This window comes from Giraffa tippelskirchi, chromosome 8 (genome assembly GCF_054371585.1).
Source record: "Giraffa tippelskirchi isolate mGirTip1 chromosome 8, T2T-mGirTip1v1.2.pri, whole genome shotgun sequence".
NCBI lineage: Eukaryota > Metazoa > Chordata > Mammalia > Artiodactyla > Giraffidae > Giraffa > Giraffa tippelskirchi.
In genome coordinates, this window is record NC_137282.1 from 114,942,970 (window position 1) to 114,966,345 (window position 23,376).

Below are 23,376 nucleotides of genomic sequence, written 5' to 3' on the forward strand. Positions count from 1 at the left end.
GGTGACTTCTCTTTACCCTTTAAATGTACACACTTTGTTTCTGGAGTCCAACAGATTCAGGGACTTTGCTTTGCTGACAAAGAGATGTCAAAAGGCCAATGACTCTTTCCTAGTATGCTGTTTAACACAAGGATCAGGGTGCTAGGTGAAGGCAAACCAAATTATAGTGACCTCGTGGTGCAATGGCAGTGCGTCTGACTTCAGATTAAAATCTCCACTCTGCAAAGTTGACGATGCGACCAAGTTACTCCTCTTAGACACACTCTCTGTCAACTGGTGCTAACATTAGAGACCTTTACAGGAGCTAGTTTTATTTTTCAAAGCCTAGGTTAAACGATAGCTTTCCCAATGTCTGAATTAAACTCCCCTTCAAGTACTCTCTAAGATTCTACTGCAAGCTTTCCCATCTTCCTCTGGGTTCCCACAGCATTTTGTTTGATTCTTTAGATGGCCCTTGTCAGTCTGATGGGAATGGCAGATAGCTAACCCTAACACTAAAAATACCACCTACATCATTCCACCACTACCACCATTAGATGAAGGTTACTGTGGGGATTAAATGAGATAAAATTTATAACACGTGTATGTAAATAATTAGATCTATCAACCTACGATGGTATCTCTGGCTTTGCTCCTGGAGAGCTGAAACTGCATCTTTTTGCTTCTGTGTGAAGGAGAATGATGTAGATAAGACCCAGTGATAAACAGACCCAGAGTCTGGCTCCACTACATACTTTTCAAGTATGTATATTTACACTTTGAGTCTCAGTTTTCTCATCCATAAAATAAGAAAGAATACCTATCTTTGAAGATTACTGTGTTTATTAAATGTTTTAACACACACACACAAAGTAGATGATGCACCTAGAACAGTGCCTGGTAGGTATTAGGGAAATAGTGTATGTGAATGAAAAGTAGTTGCTCAATTAAAGGCAAATTTTAAAAACATCTTATTTTCTTAACACCAAAGACAGGAAAATTACTAACTGAAGTAAACATCAATTCCTTACATATATAATACATTATATTTAAACCATGTAATCTCACTCTTCTAAAGGTGGGATTAATGAGAACAGTGATAACGATCACTGCAGGCAGATAAGGGTGCTAAAAAGAATGGATGCTTTAAAAGTTCTATGCTTGAATCCTGGTTCTGTCACTGTTAGCTGTCTGGTTTTGGATGGATTCTCTCCACTCATCTGTAATTAAGAGACATGATACTTACTTCTTAAAGGCAGCTGTGAGGATTAAATGACAAAGCACCTGTATGCCCTGTTGCTTAGTGTCTGACACTTAAAAATGATAGCGAGAAACATTTTTGTTGTTTTGAGCTTAACATGAACTTAACAGAGGTGATTATGGTGGTCAAATAAAGTGTGACAGTGCGGTTGCCAGCCCAATATCCTTCCTCTGGGAGCAAGGTAAGGATGTTTACTCAGAACAAAGATAAACTCAGAACTTGGAACATTTAAACCCTTCACATAGTATACTGAGTTACAGATTTAAAAAATTCCTGACTATCTCTTTCCTCAATCAAAGTTTGAGGCAAACAGGGATGTTAGGAGCATAAGAGAAAGCAACCAAAATGTGAAGGGAGAAGTCGAGATGCAACTATTTAAGAAAGCAATGTGAGCAGCAATTCTACTTAAATATCGCTTCCTCAGAAAGGATTTCCCTGACCACTCTACCTAAAACAGCACCACGGTGGCTGTCCTTCACCCTCACCTCCTTTCCAACCGCATAAACCACTTCACTTTTCTTATGAGACTTACTATGATTGGCTATTAACTTGCTTATTTATTCACTGTCTTTCTTACTAGAATGTAAGCTCCTTGGGGAAGGAACCCAGTTTGTTTTCATCATGACTGTATCCCCAGTGCCTAGAAAAGGGTCAAAAATTGTGTAGTGACTGGATAACAATAGCTATTTCTTGAGTACATATCATGTGCAACCAATGAATCTGGTACTTAATCTGCTTAACAAACACCTATGTAGCCTTTACTATCTTCAAAGGATGGTTACGTCAATAATGGTCACAACAATCCTATAAAGTGGTATGGTTATTTCCTTCAATGTAATGTGAACAGAGAGGTTGAAGGAGTTAAGTCGTTTGTCCAACATCTTCTGGCTGGTAAATGTCAGTGAACCATGGTTTCCAATTAGTTCTGCTTTACTCCCCAACTCTACTTCATGTTCTTCCCCCCATGTCTCCGACAGGGTGGAAGGGGTCAGAGGTAGGGACTGAAGTCAGGGTCACAAAATCTTGACTTTGCAGTTGCATGAAATTAGAAGAGGGTGAAGAACAATTAGTTTGATTCTGGTGAGAAGAAGGGACTCTCCTGCAATCACTTGAGTTTAAGGTGGGCAAACGAGAGACATTAGTGCATTATTCCCACAGAAACATTTATGTATCACTTAGCACTGTTCCTATTACTGCAATGATATGTTGCATCATCTCAGCTGGAAAACTGGTCATTTTTGTTTACTCATGCAAAACACTTTATACATCTGTTAAAGATTTTTCCCCATTGTGTTACCGATGGAGGTATCATTTACTGTTTCACATACGAAAAAAAGAAAATGTGTTCCTACAACTTCATATTCAAGTATGCAGTCATATATTCAGTATGCCAAACCTACATGTGAACATTTTATGAGTAATAATGGAAGCTGCCAGTTTCTTTTTTCTAACAAGACAAGGGCTCAGACACCAGTATAATTTGAGAGGTTGAAGTGTCAATTTATAGGCTACTATTTTCACTGGCATCAGGAAAAGTAAATATTAACATAACATTCTAAGTTCTCAGTCACGCATAGATAAAAACAATATTCTTCAGGTTTTAGGGGGATACCCAAAGCTAAATTCTCTCTACTGGATTTCCAATGACCTGATTCAACATAAAGTTACTCATTTTATGAATTTCAATTTTTTTTCCTTCAGCGAAGTCACATTAAAAAACACACGGGTTTGGGTAAACTCCGGGAGTTGGTGATGGACAGGGAGGCCTGGCGTGCTGCGATGCATGGGGTTGCAAAGAGTCAGACATGACTGAGCGACTGAACTGAACTAACTATTTTAGTATGTTGGCTCTTAGATATTTTATTTATAGGATACTTCATTTGTTATTTCGTATAATTTAAAATCTAGATTGGTGGGAATGTAAAATGGTGAAGCAAATATAATATGATTTAGTGACTGTGGAAAACAGTTTGGTAAGTACTCAAAAAGTTAAAAAGAGTTGTTACATGACCCAGCAATTTTATTCCTAGGTATATGCCCAAGAGAACTGAAAGCATATATCCATACAAAAACTTAACATATGAATATTCGGAGCAGCATTATCAAAATATCCAAAAGGTGGAAACAACCTTACTGTTTATCAACTGATATATGGATAAACAAAATGTCGTATATCCACACAATGGAATATCAGCCAAAAAAAGGAATAAAGCGCTATACATGCTAAACCTAGATAAGCCTCAAAAACATCATGGTACATGAAAGCAGCCAGATACAAAGCTCACACATATGACTCCACTCATACTAAATGTCTAGCATAGGCAAATCCATAGAGATAGACAGTAGATGAGTGGCTCCCAGGAGCCAGGGATAATGAGGAGACACTACTTTATAGGTACGGGGTTTCTTTCTAGGGTGATGAACATATTCTGGAACCAGATAATGGTAATAGATGCACATTAAGTGAACATTCTAAATACTACTGAATTATATACTTTAACAGGATGAATTTTGTGGTATGAGAATCTTAACACGCACCACCCCAAAAAAAACTACCACCACCAAATATCTGGGTCCCCCACCCTTAACTGTAAACATTGAAACTTCTCATTTCCTCAAATTCAAATAGCAGATAGATTACTGGGGAGTTGGGGGAGTGGCCAAGGAGAAGCAAGTAATACAAATACTTACGGTAATAATAAATGATGGCAGCCAACAGTTACTACCTGTTGTATTACCTGATGATTTACTGTATAATATGTATTAGGTGAAATACTTTGATATTAGTGATAAGTAGGAATGGCAGGCTGAATAATGGCCGTCCAGAGATGTCTACATCCTAATCCTTGGAATCTGTGAGTATATGACAAAAGAGAATTAAAAGGCTGCTAATTAACTGACTTTAAAATAGAAGATTATCCTGGGTTATCCAGGTGGGTCTCATGTAATTGCAAAGGTCCATGAACGTGTTAGCAGCAGAAGGGGGAAAACCAGAGAGATGGCAGAATGAGAAGAATTTGATGGACCTTGGAAAAGGAGGTCATGGACCAAGGAAAGCAGGTAGCCTCTAAATTGAAAAAGGCAAGGGGACATAATCTTCCTCAGAGCCTCCAGAGAGGAACATTGCCCTGCTAACACTGATGGCAGCCCATTGAGACTCATATTGGACTTCTGACCTCCCGAATTATAAAATAAATTTTTATAATATTTAAGCCATCAAATTTGTGGTAATTTGTTAAAATAGCCCAGTAGGCTCCTTTGTTCATGGAATTCTCCAGGCAAGAATACTCGAGTAGGTAGCTATTCCCTTCTCCAGGGAATCTTCCCAACCCAGGGATTGAACTTGGGTCTCCTGCATTGCAGATGGATTCTTTACCGTCTGAACCACCAGGGAAGCCCCAAAACAGTAATAGGAAACTAATATATCAGTAAAGATCAGGTCTAATGCCATGAAGCTCTTAATAAGGATTAAGAGGAGAGGCATAGAAGGAGACACAAAGGCAGTGAGTGAAGAAGAAAACAGCTGATCCTCCATATCTGTAAGTTCCACATCCTTGGATTCAACCTACCAGAGATTAGGAATACTCAGGAAAAAAAAAATTCTATAACGGTCCAAAAAGCAAAACTTGAATCTGCCATGGCTGGCAACTATTTATGTAGCATTTAGATCATACTAGGTATTACAAGTAATCTAGAGATGATTTAAAGTATACAGGAGGATGTGTACACATTATTTGCAACACTATGACAATTTATTTTAGGGACTTTAGCAAATGCAGATTTTGGTACTGGTTGGGGATGGTGGTCCTGGAAACAAGGCCCTGTGTATACTGAGGGATAACTGTAATCTGTTTAAAACCAAGGACCAGCTTCCCTGGTGGTCCAGTGGTTAACAATCCACCTTGAAATGTAGGGTACCACCAGCTGGATCCCTGGCCGGGGAAGATCACACATGCTGTGGGGCAACTAAGCCCGCGTGCTACAGCAGCTGAAGTCAACATGCCTAGAGCTGGTGCTCTGCAACAGCAGAAGCCATGCAATGAGAAGCCTGGGCGCAGCAACCAAGACCCATGCGTGTGTGCTCAGTCATGTTCGACTCTTTGCATGACTGACTCTTTGCTCAGTCACGTTCGACTCTTTACCCCACGGACTGTAGCCCAACAAGCTCCTCTGTCCATGGAGAGTGGGCTGCTATTTCCTTCTCCAGGGGATCTTCCCAACCCAGGGATCGAACCCACATCTCCTGCATTGGCAGGTGGATTCTTTACCACTGAGCCACCTGGGAAGCCTGGCAACGAAGACCCAGTGCAGCCAAAAATAAATAAAAACATAAAAATAAAAAAATTCAAAACCCCAAGTACCAAGGGTAATATCATATAAGAGCCAGCGACTTCTGCAGATCTAGGCCCACATTATCTGTTGTTCTCCAGTACTTTATGAGGATAGCACTTCTAAAGTTATTAGAATAAGGCTTGAAAAATGTGCATAGCTAGATCTAACTTGGGCCCAAATTTGGTTTGTCAGTTTCCCTCTAAACTACCAAGGAATTTTAGTTGGCTTTAAAATGACTTATGGTTTTGGGCAGGATGTTTTAGTATCAGTCAGGAGAAGTCATCAGCTGCACTGATGTAGAGCAGCTGCATTAAAGGTATTGGATTTGCCTCATTTTGAGGTCCCAGTGTCTGTCAATGAATGCCCCTAACAGTGCATTCAATAAAATATTTGTCATAATTAATTAATATATACTGAGTGCTTGTTTTGTGAAAGGAATTGCTCCAGGCCCTTTCACACATGCTTATCTTATTTAAACCACATGCCAGTTCTTCAAAGTAGGTATCTCCATTTAATAGATGAGAAAATTGAGGCACACCTTAATTCTTCTCCCTAGGGAACCAGAATGTTTATTTTAGTTCCCAGCAGAAAAATACATTGTCTACAGAAGACTACTTATTTCTTTTCTAAGAAACCTATCCTAAAAATTTCTCCCCTGAAGCATCTCATTCCCTGGGGTGCTCTGGACTCTACCCTCAAAACCAGGTAAGTTATTAAAACTGGATCTGAATTTAATGGGCTGCTTTCTGCCTACAGGGCCAGCTAATTAGTCTTAATTATCTCATTATAGATTCTAAGTATTTCCAGCTGCTTTTTTACCCATTATTGCCCACTCCCTCCTCAACCCCAACAAATGTCTATTTCCCAGATAGTCTCTGCCAAGTCATGGACACAAGTGATAGACGTTGAGGTATTCTTCCTATCTATCAGAACACTGACTATTTCTGATCAAGCTTCTCACTTACTAAATCCTCCTGGGATATCTATCTACTTCTGTGTCCTTTTTTCCATGAGAAGAAATATGCTTTTGCCAGTTATTAGACATAAGAAAAATTTTCAAAAACTGCACTTGACTTTCACTGGCCACAGAACTGTAGTATACCAATATAGGACAAATAATAAACATGAATCTCATCTGTTTAGATAGAAGTTTGGAAAGTAATCCCTTCTTCTCACAGCCCCCAAGCCTCAAATCAATCATTCAGTCCAAGTAGTTCAAATAAAAATGAAGAAGAAAAAGTTACACTCCCTAATTGATTGAGAAAGTAACAGGCAAAGGAACAGCAAAAGTGAATGTATGTATTAAAAAGATCATACATCATGACCAAGTGGGCTTTATCCCAGGAATGCAAGGTTTTTTTAACATCCGCAAATCAATCAATGTAATACACCACATTAACAAATTGAAAGAAAAAAACCATATGGTTATCTCAATAGATGCAGAAAAAGCCTTTGACAAAATTCAGCATCCATTTATGATTAAAACCCTCCAGAAAGCAGGAATAGAAGGAACATATCTCAACATAATAAAAGCTATATATGACAAACCCACAGCAAACATTACCCTCAATGGTGAAAAATTGAAAGCATTTCCCCTAAAGTCAGGAACAAGGCAAGGATGCCCACTTTCACCACTACTATTCAACATAGTTTTGGAAGTTTTGGCCACAGCAATCAGAGCTGAAAAAGAAATAAAAGGAATACAGATAGGAAAAGAAGAAGTAAAACTCTCACTGTTTGCAGATGACATGATCCTCTACATAGAAAACCCTAAAGACTCTACTAGAAAATTACTAGAGTTGATCAATGAATATAGTAAAGTTGCAGGATATAAAATTAACACACAGAAATCCCTTGCATTCCTATACTCCAATAATGAGAAAACAGAAAGAGAAATTAAGGAAACAATACCATTCACCATTGCATCAAAAAGAATAAAATACTTAGGAATATATCTACCTAAAGAAACAAAAGACTTATATATAGAAAACTATAAAACACTGATGAAAGAAATCAAAGAGGACACAAGCAGATGGAGAAATATACCGTGTTCATGGATTGGAAGAATTAATATAGTGAAAATGAGTATTCTACCCAAAGCAATCTACAGATTCAATGCAATCCCTATCAAGCTACCAATGGTATTTTTCACAGAACTAGAACAAATCATCTCACAATTTGTATGGAAATATAAGAAACCTCGAATAGCCAAAGCAATCTTGAGGAAGAAGAATGGAACTGGAGGAATCAACCTGCCTGACTTCAGGCTCTACTACAAAGCCACAGTCATCAAGACAGTATGGTATTGGCACAAAGATAGAAATATAGATCAATGGAACAAAATAGAAAGCCCAGAGATAAACCCACGCACATACGGACACCTTATCTTCGACAAAGGAGGCAAGAATATACAATGGAGAAAAGACAATCTCTTTAACAAGTGGTGCTGGGAAAACTGGTCAACCACTTGTAAAAGAATGAAACTAGAACACTTCCTAACACCGTACACAAAAATAAACTCAAAATGGATTAAAGATCTAAACGTAAGACCAGAAACAATAAAACTCCTAGAGGAAAACATAGGCAAAACACTCTCCGACATAAATCACAGCAGGATCCTCCATGACCCACCTCCCAGAATATTGGAAATAAAAGCAAAAATAAACAAATGGGACCTAATTAAAATTAAAAGCTTTTGCACAACAAAGGAAACTATAAACAAGGTGAAAAGACAGCCTTCAGAATGGGAGAAAATAATAGCAAATGAAGCAACAGACAAACAATTAATCTCAAAAATATACAAGCAACTTCTGCAGCTGAATTCCCGAAAAATAAACGACCCAATCAAAAAATGGGCCAAAGAACTAAACAGACATTTCTCCAAAGAAGACATACAGATGGCTAACAAACACATGAAAAGATGCTCAACATCACTCATTATTAGAGAAATGCAAATCAAAACCTCAATGAGGTATCATTTCACACCAGTCAGAATGGCTGCTATCCAAAAGTCTACAAGCAATAAATGCTGGAGAGGGTGTGGAGAAAAGGGAACCCTCTTACACTGTTGGTGGGAATGCAAACTAGTACAGCCACTATGGAGAACAGTGTGGAGATTCCTTAAAAAACTGGGAATAGAACTGCCATATGACCCAGCAATCCCACTGCTGGGCATATACACCGAGGAAACCAGAATTGAAAGAGACGCGTGTACCCCAATGTTCATCGCAGCACTGTTTACAATAGCCAGGACATGGAAGCAACCTAGATGTCCATCAGCAGACGAATGGATAAGGAAGCTGTGGTACATATACACAATGGAATATTACTCAGCCATTAAAAAAATACATTTGAATCGGTTCTACTGAGATGGATGAAACTGGAGCCCATTATACAGAGTGAAGTAAGCCAGAAAGAAAAACAATACAGTATACTAATGCATATATATGGAATTTGAAAGATGGTAACGATAACCCTATATGCGAGACAGAATAAGAGACACAGACGCATGGAACAATTTTATGGACTCTGAGGGAGAAGGTGAGGGTGGGACGTTCTGGGAGAATGGCATTGAGACATGTGTATTGTCATATGTGAAACAGAGCACCATTCCATGTTTGATGCATGTGACAAGGGCTCAGGGCCGGGACAATGGGATGATCCAGAAGGATGGGATGGGGAGGGAGGTGGGTGGGGGGTCCGGGAAGGGGAACACATGTAAACCCATGGCTGATTCATGTCAATGTATGGCAAAAACTATTACAATATTGTAAAGTAATTAGCCCCCAACTAAAATAAATAAATTTATTTAAAAAAAAAAAAAAAAGTGAATGTATGGTCAGAGGGCTACAAATTATATGACTGACCTTGGGCAAGAGCTCTTTGTATCTCACTTTCCTAACAGATAAACAATGCAATGATACCTATTTCATGTAGGCTGTGGTGAAGATCAAATAGGAAAATGTATGTCAAAGTGGTCTGCAAAGTATAAATTTGTAAACAAATGTTAGTTATTATTAATAAAGAAAAGGAGTTTCCTCTGTATTTTCACTTCTTTCTTTAGCAGCTATTTCTAGAACACTCTTCCCTTGTTATTCAAGTCGTTTACTTGCTATTTCAAATTTTTCAAATTTAAGCTAGAGATATCTTCAGGTGCCAATTATCTATTAGAAGCGACAAAGATACATGGATATTATGCTACCTTCATCCCTAAAGAGAGAACTCTCTCTTAATGTCCATAAACACCATTTTAATATTAGTATCCCTGTGATCATGAAAAGGATGACTGCTTGTTAAGAGTCTGAATATCTGAGGAAAGCACTGCTCACTCAGATCCCATCAACATGCTTCTCATCTTTGTAGTTCAAGATAACGTACAATCGTATAGTGTCCAAGGAAAATCAACTATGACACTGAGCAATTCTAATTTTGTGGTTGGTAAAAAACTTAATCTGCAACTAACAGTATTTAGTTCTCTGCAAAACAAAAAGGTGTATTGTAGCTTGCTCCCACACTTCCCCTCTTCAATATTTGTCAACTGAATTCACCTCCACTCAAATTAAACAAAATAGAAGGTTTTTATTTATTCAAGTATTTTACACTGAACAGCTCCCTGGAGGTTCTCCATTTACTGGCTTGGGTAATATTATCTTTCCTTTAGTTTATTAGATTGACAAAGTTAATTTAAAAATAACCTTGGGAACTTTAAGTGATTCTTGGAAGGGCTAACATGCATGCACATATGGTTGGTCACTATTTTTTTCTGTATGTAGGTTATCTCATGAAGGGTTTTTCTTACATTAATTTTTATAATTTCTTAAAAGACAAAAAAAATATGTTGCCAACAAAAACATCGTCTTTCTGATGATGAAATGCTTTCAATTCTGTTCTTCATACAAGTGAACATTTTGTCTAGTTTAGCCAAAGAGCAATTTGATCAATTGGTACAACTGTTTATTGTCAACACCCCCACCCCCACCATTTTAATCTGAAATACAACCTGGGGCACATAGCATCTAATTAAATTCATACAAAGTACAAATTATTGAATAGAAACCAAAATGCATTTCAAAGTAAATACCAATTAATGTGACACCCAATTTCTTCCCCTTTTTAAATCACTCTAGTGTGCATGGCTTATACACAAAGAATATTCAATTTCTTTGTAAGATTCAATTAGAATATGCTTTATATTTCAATCCAAGAATCACATCCAATGCTCTGCAAGCAGGTTGGCTAGGCATTTTTTCTATGTGATTTTTTTTTTTTTAAATCACTGATATAAAATGTTCCTCTTCAATTTTTTTGTTTAATTTGAGAAGAATTCTCATTATCTAATATTTCCCTCATTTAATATATGGATCTTTGACAACATCACTATCTCTTTTTTCCTTGTTTTCATGAAAATGAACACCCAACAGAAAACTATAATGTCATATATATAGGGATTCTGATAGCAACATCTAGTCAATCTAGCTTGTGAGACAGGCTTCAAATAAAAAAACTGTGATCAACAACACTCAACAAATGCTTGTCTATAAAGTAATAACTTGAACAGAGAGCAACAAGTGAATCATTGAGGACAAAAGTGGCCAAGTGTAGATAAACACTTGCAAAAGCAACCAGCCACTTGATTGGTTTTGTCCTTGAGAGCCCAGTGATCAAACTGCTCCCCGAGAGAGAGCGTGGCAGGCGGAGCTGAGCTCAGGAGCCAGGATGGTGGCAGGGGCGTCATTCATTCACCGAATACGAACTGAGCACCGACAATGCAGAGATCCTGAGACTGGTGCCAGAAAAGATGAAGAAGGCAAATGTGCACCCTAAAGAAGGTCAACATATTTTGGGAAGAAAAGGAACTCTGATTTGTAACAAGGGAAGGAAGCTCTGGCAGTATTTACCACAAATCATCACTTGATGCTTATAATATATGTTTAATTATTTTTGAAAGTGAAAAAACACTATTAAATAAAAAATTTCTTTTCAAACAATGCACAAGTTCCCTGAGTGCAGCTGATATTGTTTTTAATTTTTATCTACTCTCAGACTTAGTTTACTTACATTGAGTATCTACCACGTTCCAGGCACTTCCACACCACCTGTCTTTTTTCCCAAGGTACCTAAAAACTACTTTCAATGTAACAGATATTCACCTTAAAAAAAAAAAAAAACTTTGAACTAAAAAAGTTTCAATGTATACCTTATATGTTCTTGGGTTAAATATTTCAAAGGAATCTAACCCCACAAAACCTAATAAAACCCTATTATTCAAATTATATATTTTTCGCTTCAGTTTCTCATACCTCAGTTTACATTAAGCAATACTAAATAAAAGTAATCTTCAGAAAAGTGCAAATGTGCAATGTAGGGTCTTTTTGAGCATCAGCATGAGTATCAATTATCAATACAAAGATAAGTGCAGTAGTGCTGTGAATACTGATAGTGCTATCCTGTTGTTTAAGCTACCACAGATTTATGAAGGGTTCTTTTGTCCATAATGACCATACGAAAAAGGATTCTGATCATTTCATTCCCAGGTACTGAAGATGTGCGTGACATGAACCTACTTCTAGGAAATTTCCTCCAGCTAGTTCTGTTTAACTTTGGTTTCCCTGCTTCTTTCACTCTGTTTGACAAGTCATTAAAAGAGTATTTTTAAGGCTTAGGAAATAAATTAAGTCTAGACAAGGGTTTCACTATCTCCTTTAATGCTTGGACAATTGGGAAGGCAAGAAGGCTAGCTCTGTGAGGGAAGGGGCCAGTATGTCTGACTGGTCCTTGTCTTGTCCTCAGAGCTCAGCACAGGGTGCTTTATAAATGATTATGGAGGACGATGACAAAGACTCTGGACTGCTCTTCCGCTCTCCAAGGCAGCAGCTGAGAGGTAACACAGGCCAGTGTGCAGTATGCGAAGCTGTCACTCAGATCTCCCATTTGTCTAAGGTAGCAGATGATTGGGTTTTGCATGCCTGGTTTACACTCTTCAAATATTTATAGACAGTTTTCTTTGCCTCAAGCCCTACTTGTCACTTAGCCAAGTTATACATACATGGTTCTTTTAATCTTTCTTTAGAAATCAATCCCACTAAGCTCCTTAATCATTCCAGTTGCATTTTCCTCAACTTTTGGCTGTTTGTCTTTCTGGTAATATATTCTGTTGAAATGCATGAAAATAACATAGATGTGGAGCAAAGGAGGATTTAGTTATCTTTCTATTACAAGGGTCAATGCCTTTTATGTGCAAAATAAAATTATTTATCCCTTTTCTTTACATATAATCATGTTTTAAAAAATTCATATTTAAATTGATGCATCAATCGATACATTGCAAGAGAATGGAAGAAAAAGTATCATCAGTATTCTTGTCTCTAAGGGTGACACTGTCATTGATTTAACTCTCATGTGTCTATAAACTGATTAATTTAACCTGAAGTATCCAAACATGGGGGAAAATGGGATTCCAGGATGACATGGTCAACACAGAGAGGCTTAAGTGCCCATTCTAAGGAAGCTATCTACTTGTGGATACTTCTAACTTTTAGCTTTTCAAAGCTAATAGAACAAAACAGAACAAAAGCAAGTTATTTTTCCCATTAGGAAAATAATATAGTAAGGAAAATTTCAAATTACCAGAAGAGAGGAAGTTATCTATAGTACACTACTCAAAGACAACATTTAACATTTTTGAAGAATTTCATTTAAGATTTTTTTTTTTGATGCATTGTTTTTTTTCCCTCCCAACGAGCATGCTCAACATCATTTGCACAGTTTAACGCCTTACTTTTTTGCTTAATATTATAACAAAATTTCACATATTACTTTGTCTTCGAATCATAATTTTTAATGACCACAGACTATTCCATCAAGTAAGTAGAATGGGCTAACTTTATAATTCCCCGTTGTTGGACATTTACATCATTGCCACATTTCTCTAGATTAAATGCCATTACAAGGAAAATCTCTTTTATTGAGCTTTTCTGTATTTAAGATTACTCTTTGATTTGTATAGCAGTAAAATTAATGGATCAAAGTGAAAGTCTTAGTCACTCAGTCGTGTCTGACTCTGTGCGATCCCATGGACTGTGGTGCGCCATGGCTCCTCTGTCCGTGGAATTGTCCAGGCAAGAATACTGGAGTGGATTGCCATTCCCTTCTCCAGGGGATCTTCCAGACCCAAGGACAGAATCCGGGTCTCCTGCATTGCAGGCAGATTCTTTATCGTCTGAGCCATTAGGGAAGCCCCAAAGGATCAAAGGATACTCAGAAAATAAATTTTGAAGTAAAGAATTAACACAAGTACTAAGTGAAGTGAAAAATACCACCTTCTATACAAAGATTTGCCTTTTGGCTCTGATGTTAATGAGTCAATGCTCAAATATTAGAAAGTTGTAGAAAACTGCCAAAGATGGCAAATTCCAATTAGGTTAAATATGGTACCCACAAGTATGACACTCCTTTATTCCCACAAATATACTGTCGATCCCTTATTAATTAAGCTTAAATTCTTAACCTTACCGAGATCTACCATCAGAAGACGAGTGAGGGCTGTGTAGAAGGTTGTTCGGCATCTGAAGTCATTGAGACTGTAACTGTCACTGATGCCAAGAAAGGGGAAGTGTTCACTCTAATGAAAGCAAAAGAGCAGCCAGAGTTACTAAAGCTTGACCTAAACTACCCAGAGAACTCTAGTCATTAAGTCAAGGAAATAAGACTCACCGTGTGATTTTTTAGCATGAATTTCACGGCATCTATCTTCACAAGTTTTTTTAAAAGGATATAGGTAATAGACGTTAAGGAATCTGGGGAAATATGATTGTCTTATCAATAAGTAATAGATCACAAAATAACACTGAACTATAATGGCATCAATTTCTATTTATGATGAATAAATATTATTTCTAAAGAGTTTTATTCCTATAGAAATGCCTTCTACTCTGTTAAGAATGATAATCCATTATTAACCAGTGCAATTACTTTTCCTATCTTATACATATTCTAGTTATGGAAAGGAAGAATGAATTTTATAATTAAGACAAAAACTTTCTTACTATTAGAGCCTTGATAGTGGAAAATTAAAATTGACCCTTTTTACATTTTGGGTATAACTTGAGAACTTCTTTTCACTTAATATTATTTCATAAAAAATAATTATGAAAGATCCATAATAGGCTATCAAGAAAGAGAAAATTATTCAATTCTAAGAAACGTGAGCTTAGTTAGTAGAAACCTAAGGAAATTCTGCTTTAGATGAAGAAAATCAGAATACAATTAGGAGGATGTAGTGACTGCAACTGCAGGCCCTTAAATGTTGAAGTACAGGTTTAAAGGACCTAAAATTTCTTACATGCCTACTAGGTGCAAGGCATTATATATTTGTTAACCCACCTAATTTTCATAATTACGTTGTTAAATATTATTTATTATGTTTAATCTGTAGATAAGAAAACAGAAGCTCAGAGAAATTAAGTTACTTGCCCAAGGTTACATCGCTATGGACTGAGAGTGCTGACATTTGACCCGAGATTTGACTCTAAAGGCCATGCACTTTCTACTGCAGCACATTATCACCTGAACATTCAACTCAGAATGAGAGTAGAGTTGAAAAACATCACAAACATGATCCCAAAGCCTAAATAACTTCTGGTTAGTGCCATCATCAAAGGAAGGCTGAAGTGGGTTCTTAGAACACCAATTCAGTACACAAACACCCTCTGCTCTTACTTAGGGTTTATCCTAGTCCTGTGTTTTCTGCTGTAGCTAGGGAACCTGCGGGGCGTTCCCTACATACTCACACATACCTTTCTTCAAACCATAATAATCTTATATGGTTCCCTCCCAAAAGTAATCTTACATGGTTCCATTTATGTCCCAGTGAAAACACTGGCTCTTTTCCTTCACATCATCTCCAAATGTAGACATCTATTCACTCTATACACTGGCACTGATGAGCCTAATTTTAAATGTCAGTCACTCAAGTGTGGGTATAAGAATAGAAAACACACTGGAACAAAAGTTAGGAAACCTGGGCTTTCAGTTTGACTACACCACTCTATCAGCGGGATGAGCCTGAGTACTACACTCTGTCTCTCTTAGCCTTAGTTTTCCTCTTCAACAAATGAGGATATATCCAAGCTATCCCGGGTTGTGAGGATCAGATGATGCACGTCTTTGCCAATTATAAACCATGGAGATGACACAAAGAGGCAGAGCATGAGCATTTACAGAATGCTTACTACTTTCAGGGTTAATTCTCTCAATCCCATGAGATAGATTCTAGTTCTCAAATGAGGAAACAAACTATAAAAATGAAGTTAAACTTTCCAAAAGACAGGCAATTAGTATGATTTAGATTCAAGCCCCTCCGACTCCAGGCAACCCATTCCAGTTGCAGGTTAAGCAACTGCATCTTTTGCTTATCTCTAAACTAGACTGCAAACTTTCTAAGGGTCGTGGCTGCACGTACGTGTTTTCCTCAGTACACTGCTCTCAGCGGGGGCTCGATGCACGGTGTGTTTCTGGCAGGATGAAACGAGATCAAGGTTGATAGGCAGCAAGTCTCTCCTTGCTTACAAAGAGGCAGACGTGATGATTTTTTCCAGTGTAAGTCACTGAGCAGAACTGCCACTCAAACTCCACTCAGTTAAACAGGGGTAGGGATCAATAAGCTAAGAAATATCTTAAGTAATTACCAAATACAATTCTCTTAGAATTGCAAAGTTAAAAGTGACAGGGTCTATGGGTAATAAGAATGCTGCCATTAATAGGAATCTTCCTGTCAGTGCTGCTAATAAACAGCAAGTCATGTTTTGACAATAGAATATTTATGATAGCAATAAACAGAACATTCACAGGAAGAATCTCATCTGCCAAAGACACATTTTCTGCAGAATTGCATCTGTGCACTTTGTACCCAGGCCAGCCTCACTGCCTTTTAATTACATTCTAGAGAAAAAGATTAAGAATGATTTTTAAAAACTTTTTTCAATAAAGAAAAAATGAAAGTTCATGTGAATACTTCTATTTCCCTATAGGAATTCAATTCAAAGCTAGCCATGGCCCTTACAAAAATATGTAATTTTTTTAAAAAGGTAAATAGATACATTGGCTTCATAATTTCCATTCTTCCCTAAGAGACTAAGGTTCTTGTAAGCTGCAACATTTTGGTTGGGTGGTAGTACCAGGTTAGATTTCAGAGGCCTGTTGACAACAGTTCATAACAGTACATGTGGTAATGGTGGTTAACAGTAACAGTAGTAGAAGTCTAGAAGAGTAAGAGAATTTAATAAAAGTCACACATGGAACATATAAATGGTAGAACTTTTGGATTCAAATCCAAACTTCAAAGGTCTGTGTGACTTGGAAGTATAAGTTCTTTTCACTAGGCTACATCAAATCCGTTCGATTTGAAATACGCCAAATGATTCTACAGAGGTCACTAGCTTCTTGAGGTACAAGTGAAACTGGAACTAGCCCCCAGAAGGGACAGGGAAACTGTTCTTTTAGGAGGCATCAATTCACTAATGAGCCTTCATCACATTCAGGACTGAGCAAACTCCACAGACTGGCTGATATTAACTTACAAACAAAATGTTCAGAAAATTTGTCTGCATCCATGTGGTTATGAAAACACTGATGTAAGTGAAGATGGTCTCACTGATAGTTAGCTCGGGCAAGAAAAAGTCAAAAAAACAGTGTATCTTAAAGATGGTCAAAATTAAAAAAAAAATCTGTATGTTCAGAAGATAAGAATAACCTAATTGAGAATGCCCTGGTTTTTTAAGTTACAGGTACCACACACTTTAGCAGCTAGTGGGCAAAGCAGCATCAAGTATTACTTCAATTCATGGCATCAAGTATTTACTGAGTAAGACTATTTCATCAATCCTAAAACATCATTGATTATAAAGAATACCATTATTATATGTACTACTAAGAAAGAGTTTTAAAATACTGAATTATAAAACATTTTATTTCCAGAAGTGTTAAAATGTGATGAAATTTCTATTTTAAAATCAAAGTAGTGTATTAGACACATGATATTCACTAAGCACAAGAGTGTGGACAATGGTACTGATCTAGGCAATTATGTAAAAGCCATACTTGTTTACAAACATTACAGATAGAATTAGATCCTGATGACAGATGAAGGTTCACGGATAAGAAAATTACCTGATGGAAATTACTGTAGGTATGATAGGTATATAGTATAATTACCAAAATATTAGTGATTTCAAAAGTAGAATTATGAACTGCACTAGACTAAAAAAAATCCAAACAGGTATAACCAAAATGAAGCATCTTAAGGGATGCTAATAACTGCTTGTAAGAAATAAGAGTTTAGTCCCTTAAGGTTTAGTCACTCAACAGGAGAGGTAACAATATGGTCTAATGTCTGCTATGTGATGCAGTTTTCAAACTATAGAGAAAGGAAACAAAACAGTCCTAATAGCTAATAACTTACAGTTTAATAGGAGAGAGGACTAGCCAATACTAGGCTATATTATATTTATCCCCAGAAATACAGAAAAGAACTAGGTGTCCAAGAACACTAAGAAAAAGAAAAGGAACAAAAATGAAGCATTTAGTAGCATCTACCATGTGACTGGGTCAGTAATACCAGGTGCTTTATTACTGCTAGATAACATAGATATATTGTTACATATTTATTATATTATTTGAAAGTGAAAGTCGCTCAGTTGTGTCCGACTCTTTGTGACCCCATGGGCTATATAGTCCCTGGAATTTTCCAGGCCAGAATACCGGAGTGGGTAGCCTTTCCCTTCTCCAGGCGATCTTCCCAACCCAGGAGTCGAACCTGGGTCTCCTGTATTGCAGGCAGATTCTTTACCAACTGAGCTATCAGGAAAGCCCTACTATTTAATCTTTACAAAATCCGAAGAGATAGATAACATTCCCTTTCTACAAATGAAGAAACTGAGCCTTAGAGAAACTGAATGGCTCCTTCGAGTCCTTTCAGTCAACACAGTGACTGAGGATTAGAATTAAGATTACTTCAGGATGGCTCTACCAAGTTTTTAGTGAAACCTGAAAATTTAAGAGATGTGAGTTACAATGGGTCAAATGACGAGAACAGCATATGTGGTGATTCAGTGAAAGATAATGAAGGGTATCAAAAAAGTGAAAGTCGCTCTGTTGTGTCCAGACTCTTTGTGGCGCCATGGACTGTAGGCTGCCAGGCTCCTCTGTCCATGGGATTTTCCAGGCAAGAATACTGAAGTAGGTAGCCACTTTCTTCTCCAGGGGATCTTCCCAACCCAGGGATCGATCCCAACCCACGTCTCCCGCATTACAGGAAGACTATTGTCTGAGCCACCAGGGAAGCCTGAAGGTATCAAGGGGAAGGCAAAACCAATTTTCTTGGCCCAAGTATAAAGTACAAATTGGTGTTGAGTTGTGGATCAGGAAATTAGTTTTGGGAACTCAATAAGTTAAGTACCATTAAAGAACTCAAGTTTAAATCAGTAATTTTACTTTGACCCAAGAAGCATGTGATTCTGGGCTTTTGGGAAGTGAAATGATCAGATCAAAATAACCCTCAGGGAAGGTAACCTCGTGAAGCATGAATTTATAAAGAACTGAGAGAAGGCCTGCATAAGTGGGCTACAAAGGAGGAAGAGAAGATTCTCACAGTTGATGCTAGTATACAAATAGAGCAGAAAAATTATGGGATGACTTTCCAAAGATGATAGAGACAGCAAACAAATACATCAACATTTCTTTTGATGAGAAATGTTAATACAAGTATGCCTGAGGGATGTAGCTGAAACTAGTTTTATTTAACATTCTGAAAACCATCTGGAGATGGTGATATTCACCGAAATAAAATGATACACTTTAATACTGTTTCACAAAAGCAGAATTACTACTGTTTATTACTAAACATTTCCTGTAACAGACATATCCAGTTGCACTTCCATCCTCTCCCCTAACTTCACACTAGACTCTTGTTTCATCTTTCATTCTCTGCTCTTTCCTGAGGCCCCACCTCATTCAGGACTCACCCGATCCTGGTGTACAGGAACTATGGGAGACAGTCTTAGGAAGTCAGTCTGAAGCCAAACGGAAGGAACTCTTTTCACAGCAGATAGCCTGAGCCAGCTTCGTGGTTTCTGAGTTCAGACTATGCACTCACACAGAGTCCTGTGGTATAAAGGCCTCTGCTTGGTTCGATCTTCTGCTGCTGAGGACCTTAAATCCTTAATCACTTAGGAACAATGCACACCACATTTTCATTTGGTACTGGACCCAGGGATGATGTATGCGGTCTTGCAACAACATGAAGAAGTTGTTAATTCTATGAATTATTGAAGTTCACATTATCAATAGGGTAAAATGAGTTTGGATAAATTCATGAATTAATGTAGAATTCTTAATGAGGTCTGTTTTTAAAAAGCTAAAGACTATATTTTGGGTTTTCTCAAACTTTGAGGATGATGTAAGAAGGGCAGCTACCAAAAGAGGGCCTAACAGAAAATGAAATTTCCTTTCTCATTATTATCTACCTGAAACTCAGAGACATGTAACTGCTATAACTCTGAGTAAACAATGAATTGCAATAGAAATGTTGATCAATTATTTTTCAAAGGAAGAAAAACTTGAAATAATGATTAAAAACCAAACAGAATTATGAAAGAAATGTGACACTTCCCTCTCTCTCAGCATTTAAAAAAAGTAAGTTTATTTGATGGCTCTCTATGACCCTTATTCTCACTTCAGTTTTCCCGGCAGCTTCCTGGTCCTAATCACTTAAACAATCTTACATCTTTCCCAGTTAGAAAGAAACCAGAATTTATGACTGGAAAACATCAAAGCAGGAAAAGGATACCCAAGTATTAAACCTAACTGTGAAGGGTTGCCCCAGGACAGAGTCATTTCAATCCTGTGTCTGTTAGAAAAAGCTATTTAGAATCTGGAATTCTTGAAATTTAATCTTGGAAAATTAAAAAGTACATTAAAAAGTTACTAGATATATTTGCTAAATATAATGGATCTGCTGGGAGAACAAACTTTATCTCAAAAAGGCCAATGGATTTTAAAGTTACAATAGACTTGCCAATTTAGAAAGTTTCAAATTTACCAATAGAAACCTTGGAATAAATGCAACAAGGGCTTTCCAGTTAAAATCTGGGGACTTAACATAATGGTAGCCCCCTCACACACATTGTTATTTAGAAAACTAGACAATTTCTAAAAATGTCAAATCTGCCTTTTCTAAGTGAAGACAAATTCCCTCAGAGAAGAGTCTGTAAGAGAAATATTTAGATTTTCTGTTGAGGACATTCACTTCTATTTTCTAATTAACTTAAGGCAGAAGTCTTCAAAATATGGTCCACAAGCCAATGGTGACACATTCCAGTGCTCTTGCCTGGAAAATCCCATGGACAGAGGGGCCTGGTGGGCTGCCGTCTATGGGGTCGCACAGAGTCGGACACGACTAAAGCAACTTAGCAGCAGCAGCAGCAGCAGCAGACCACCAGCATCAGCTGAGAACTAATGAAAATGCAAATTCTTAGGCCTCGGTCTAACACCTCTTAAAACAGAAACTCTGGGGGTAGTGGGGCCCAGTAATTTGTATTTTAACAAGAACTCCAGAAATTCTGACTATCACTAAAGTTTGAGATGACTGCCTTAGGTAAATAAACATGAGGCTTTTTAGTACTTCCTAAAAATGAGTACCTTTGTGATTTCAATTCCTAAACCAGCAGTCAGATAGAAGAACACCAAAATTCAGAGACTGGCTTTGAGAGCCATAAATAATGAGTAAGATTCACACTGAAGAAGATAAAAATACAAAAAACAAAATAATTATTTGAAAACATGCATTATAAAAGTAATAAGGGACATTTTAAAATTTTACAGTAAGATAACATACTTTTCATTTATTTGTTACTAGCATTTTCAATACAAATATTTTGAATATTAATATATAAACAGACTTCCATTTATAGAGGTCAGTTGGTGATGATTTTTATCTTGCATAACTGCTTCTATTGCTGAGCCATCTTATTTTTAACATAGAAATAACATATTGCTTTAAAATCAGGATTTAAAAACACATTACAATAAAGAAATCGATTAGAAATAACAAAACATGCATTAGGTAACCAGCAACTGCACTGAAATAGATACACCACTCACATATTCCATTATGTAAATGAATTCAAAGATATTTCATGACTGATCAGCTAGAAGGGACATAATGATTTATAATTCAAATAACTGAGCACTGAAATCAAATTGAGTTAACATATATTTCTAAATATGCAAACCTGAAATAATTGTTAAAAAATATAAATCAATGTACCCAAGTTGAAATTATGCCCATCCCTTGGTTTAAAATGCTACAGCTTTTAAACTTTTATCTAATAAGCTTTTGGAAAATACAATTTTTTATTAACTTCAAAAAGGAGTGCTCAAAAGCAATAAGTGACTTGTAAAATAAAAGATTATAGTCAGGATTAAAGGATATATAAAAGATGTAAATGACAGGAAAGGATCTTAAATAGCAGATACAAATAAATTAGGCTTTATGTAAATTAAACAAAAAAGAATACAAATCAAATTAATTTTACATTAGATTTCAATTTCAACCTAAAAAATAGGGTAAATCTAAACACAGATATGTGCTATAAAATAACATAGGCTTCTTTCCAGATAATATGCTCTCAAAGTAATACATTGTGAAAAGGGCAGAGTTTGCAATACTAGGAAGTACTTATAAACCACTTCATATGTTAGAAATAAAGAGTATTTCAGCATTATTATTAAAAAAATACAGGTTGAGTTTTTTTTTTAATAAGAAAAAATACATATCTTAAAAAGCCAAAATGACCACTGGAATTGGGTTGTACATCACTTTCCAGTAAAAAGGAAAAACAGCCTGGACAGGTGTAATTTATCATTTTTCTGATTTAATATCAAAGAAATATATTAAAATAATAAAAAGAATCCTGAAATCCTCAAAATTTGTAGTGATAAATAGCCCTCCCTGTCTTTATTGCATTATACCTACTAACAGAAATATTGCATGGTGGATTTTGCCAGACAAGGACGATTATTTTCCAATAAAAAGTTGCATATTAAATTCCAGCACAAAAGTGGGTGTCTAATACTTTGGAAATCTTTTATGGTTTGCCAAGGAACACAATTTTAAACTTAACTAATACAAACATATTCCTGGAGTGAACACACGTTGAAGATTTCCATCCAATGCCACCCATTTTCAGAATGCTGTCTTCATATTAAAATATCAGCTAATCTTAGTGGCTAACTAAACTAACACTTATTTTTCACAACTCCTATATATTTGATAGCTAACACAGAAAAGATAATCAACATGCTTCTCTCTCATTGGTAGAAACATTACAATGCTATCAACTATGATCTAATAAGAAAGGATGATTCTGGTTTTAGATTTTAAAAATCTGCTAAAGAGAGACCTAAACATTTAATATGTAATGGGAAATCTTGTTTTAGAGTAAACAGGATGTTGATTTGGTAGAGGAAATAATCAAGGAAGTGGTCAAAAACCTTATAATTCCCTTTCTGTTACTCCTTTGTGCCTATAAACTAGAGAAAATAATACTCATTTCAATTGAAACGAACACTGAAGAAATACTGACTCTTAGGAATTCAGTTTTTATAAAATAACAGTTTTTAGAATATATTGACCTTCTTAAAATTAGTTATATGTGTTCTTTTAAAACAATACCATCCTGACAGCTATGAAAAATCATGGATTAAAACATGTGGTTGTGTACTTTCTTACATATCCATTTATAAACCTG

The 23,376-nt window shown here is 36.6% G+C and overlaps 1 protein-coding gene across 17 annotated transcripts in view; it reads right to left on the bottom strand.

Moving 5' to 3' along the window:
- RANBP17 (RAN binding protein 17) overlaps positions 1-23,376 on the bottom strand; it is a 355,438-nt gene that overhangs the window by 82,723 nt on the left and 249,339 nt on the right. For all 17 annotated transcript variants that reach the window (XM_081520766.1, XM_081520759.1, XM_081520765.1 and 14 more), the window contains 2 exons: positions 14,285-14,348; positions 14,084-14,192 (listed from right to left, as the gene is read on the bottom strand). In XM_081520766.1, coding sequence (XP_081376892.1) covers positions 14,084-14,192; positions 14,285-14,348 — 173 coding nt within the window. The remainder of the gene's footprint in view (positions 1-14,083; positions 14,193-14,284; positions 14,349-23,376) is intronic.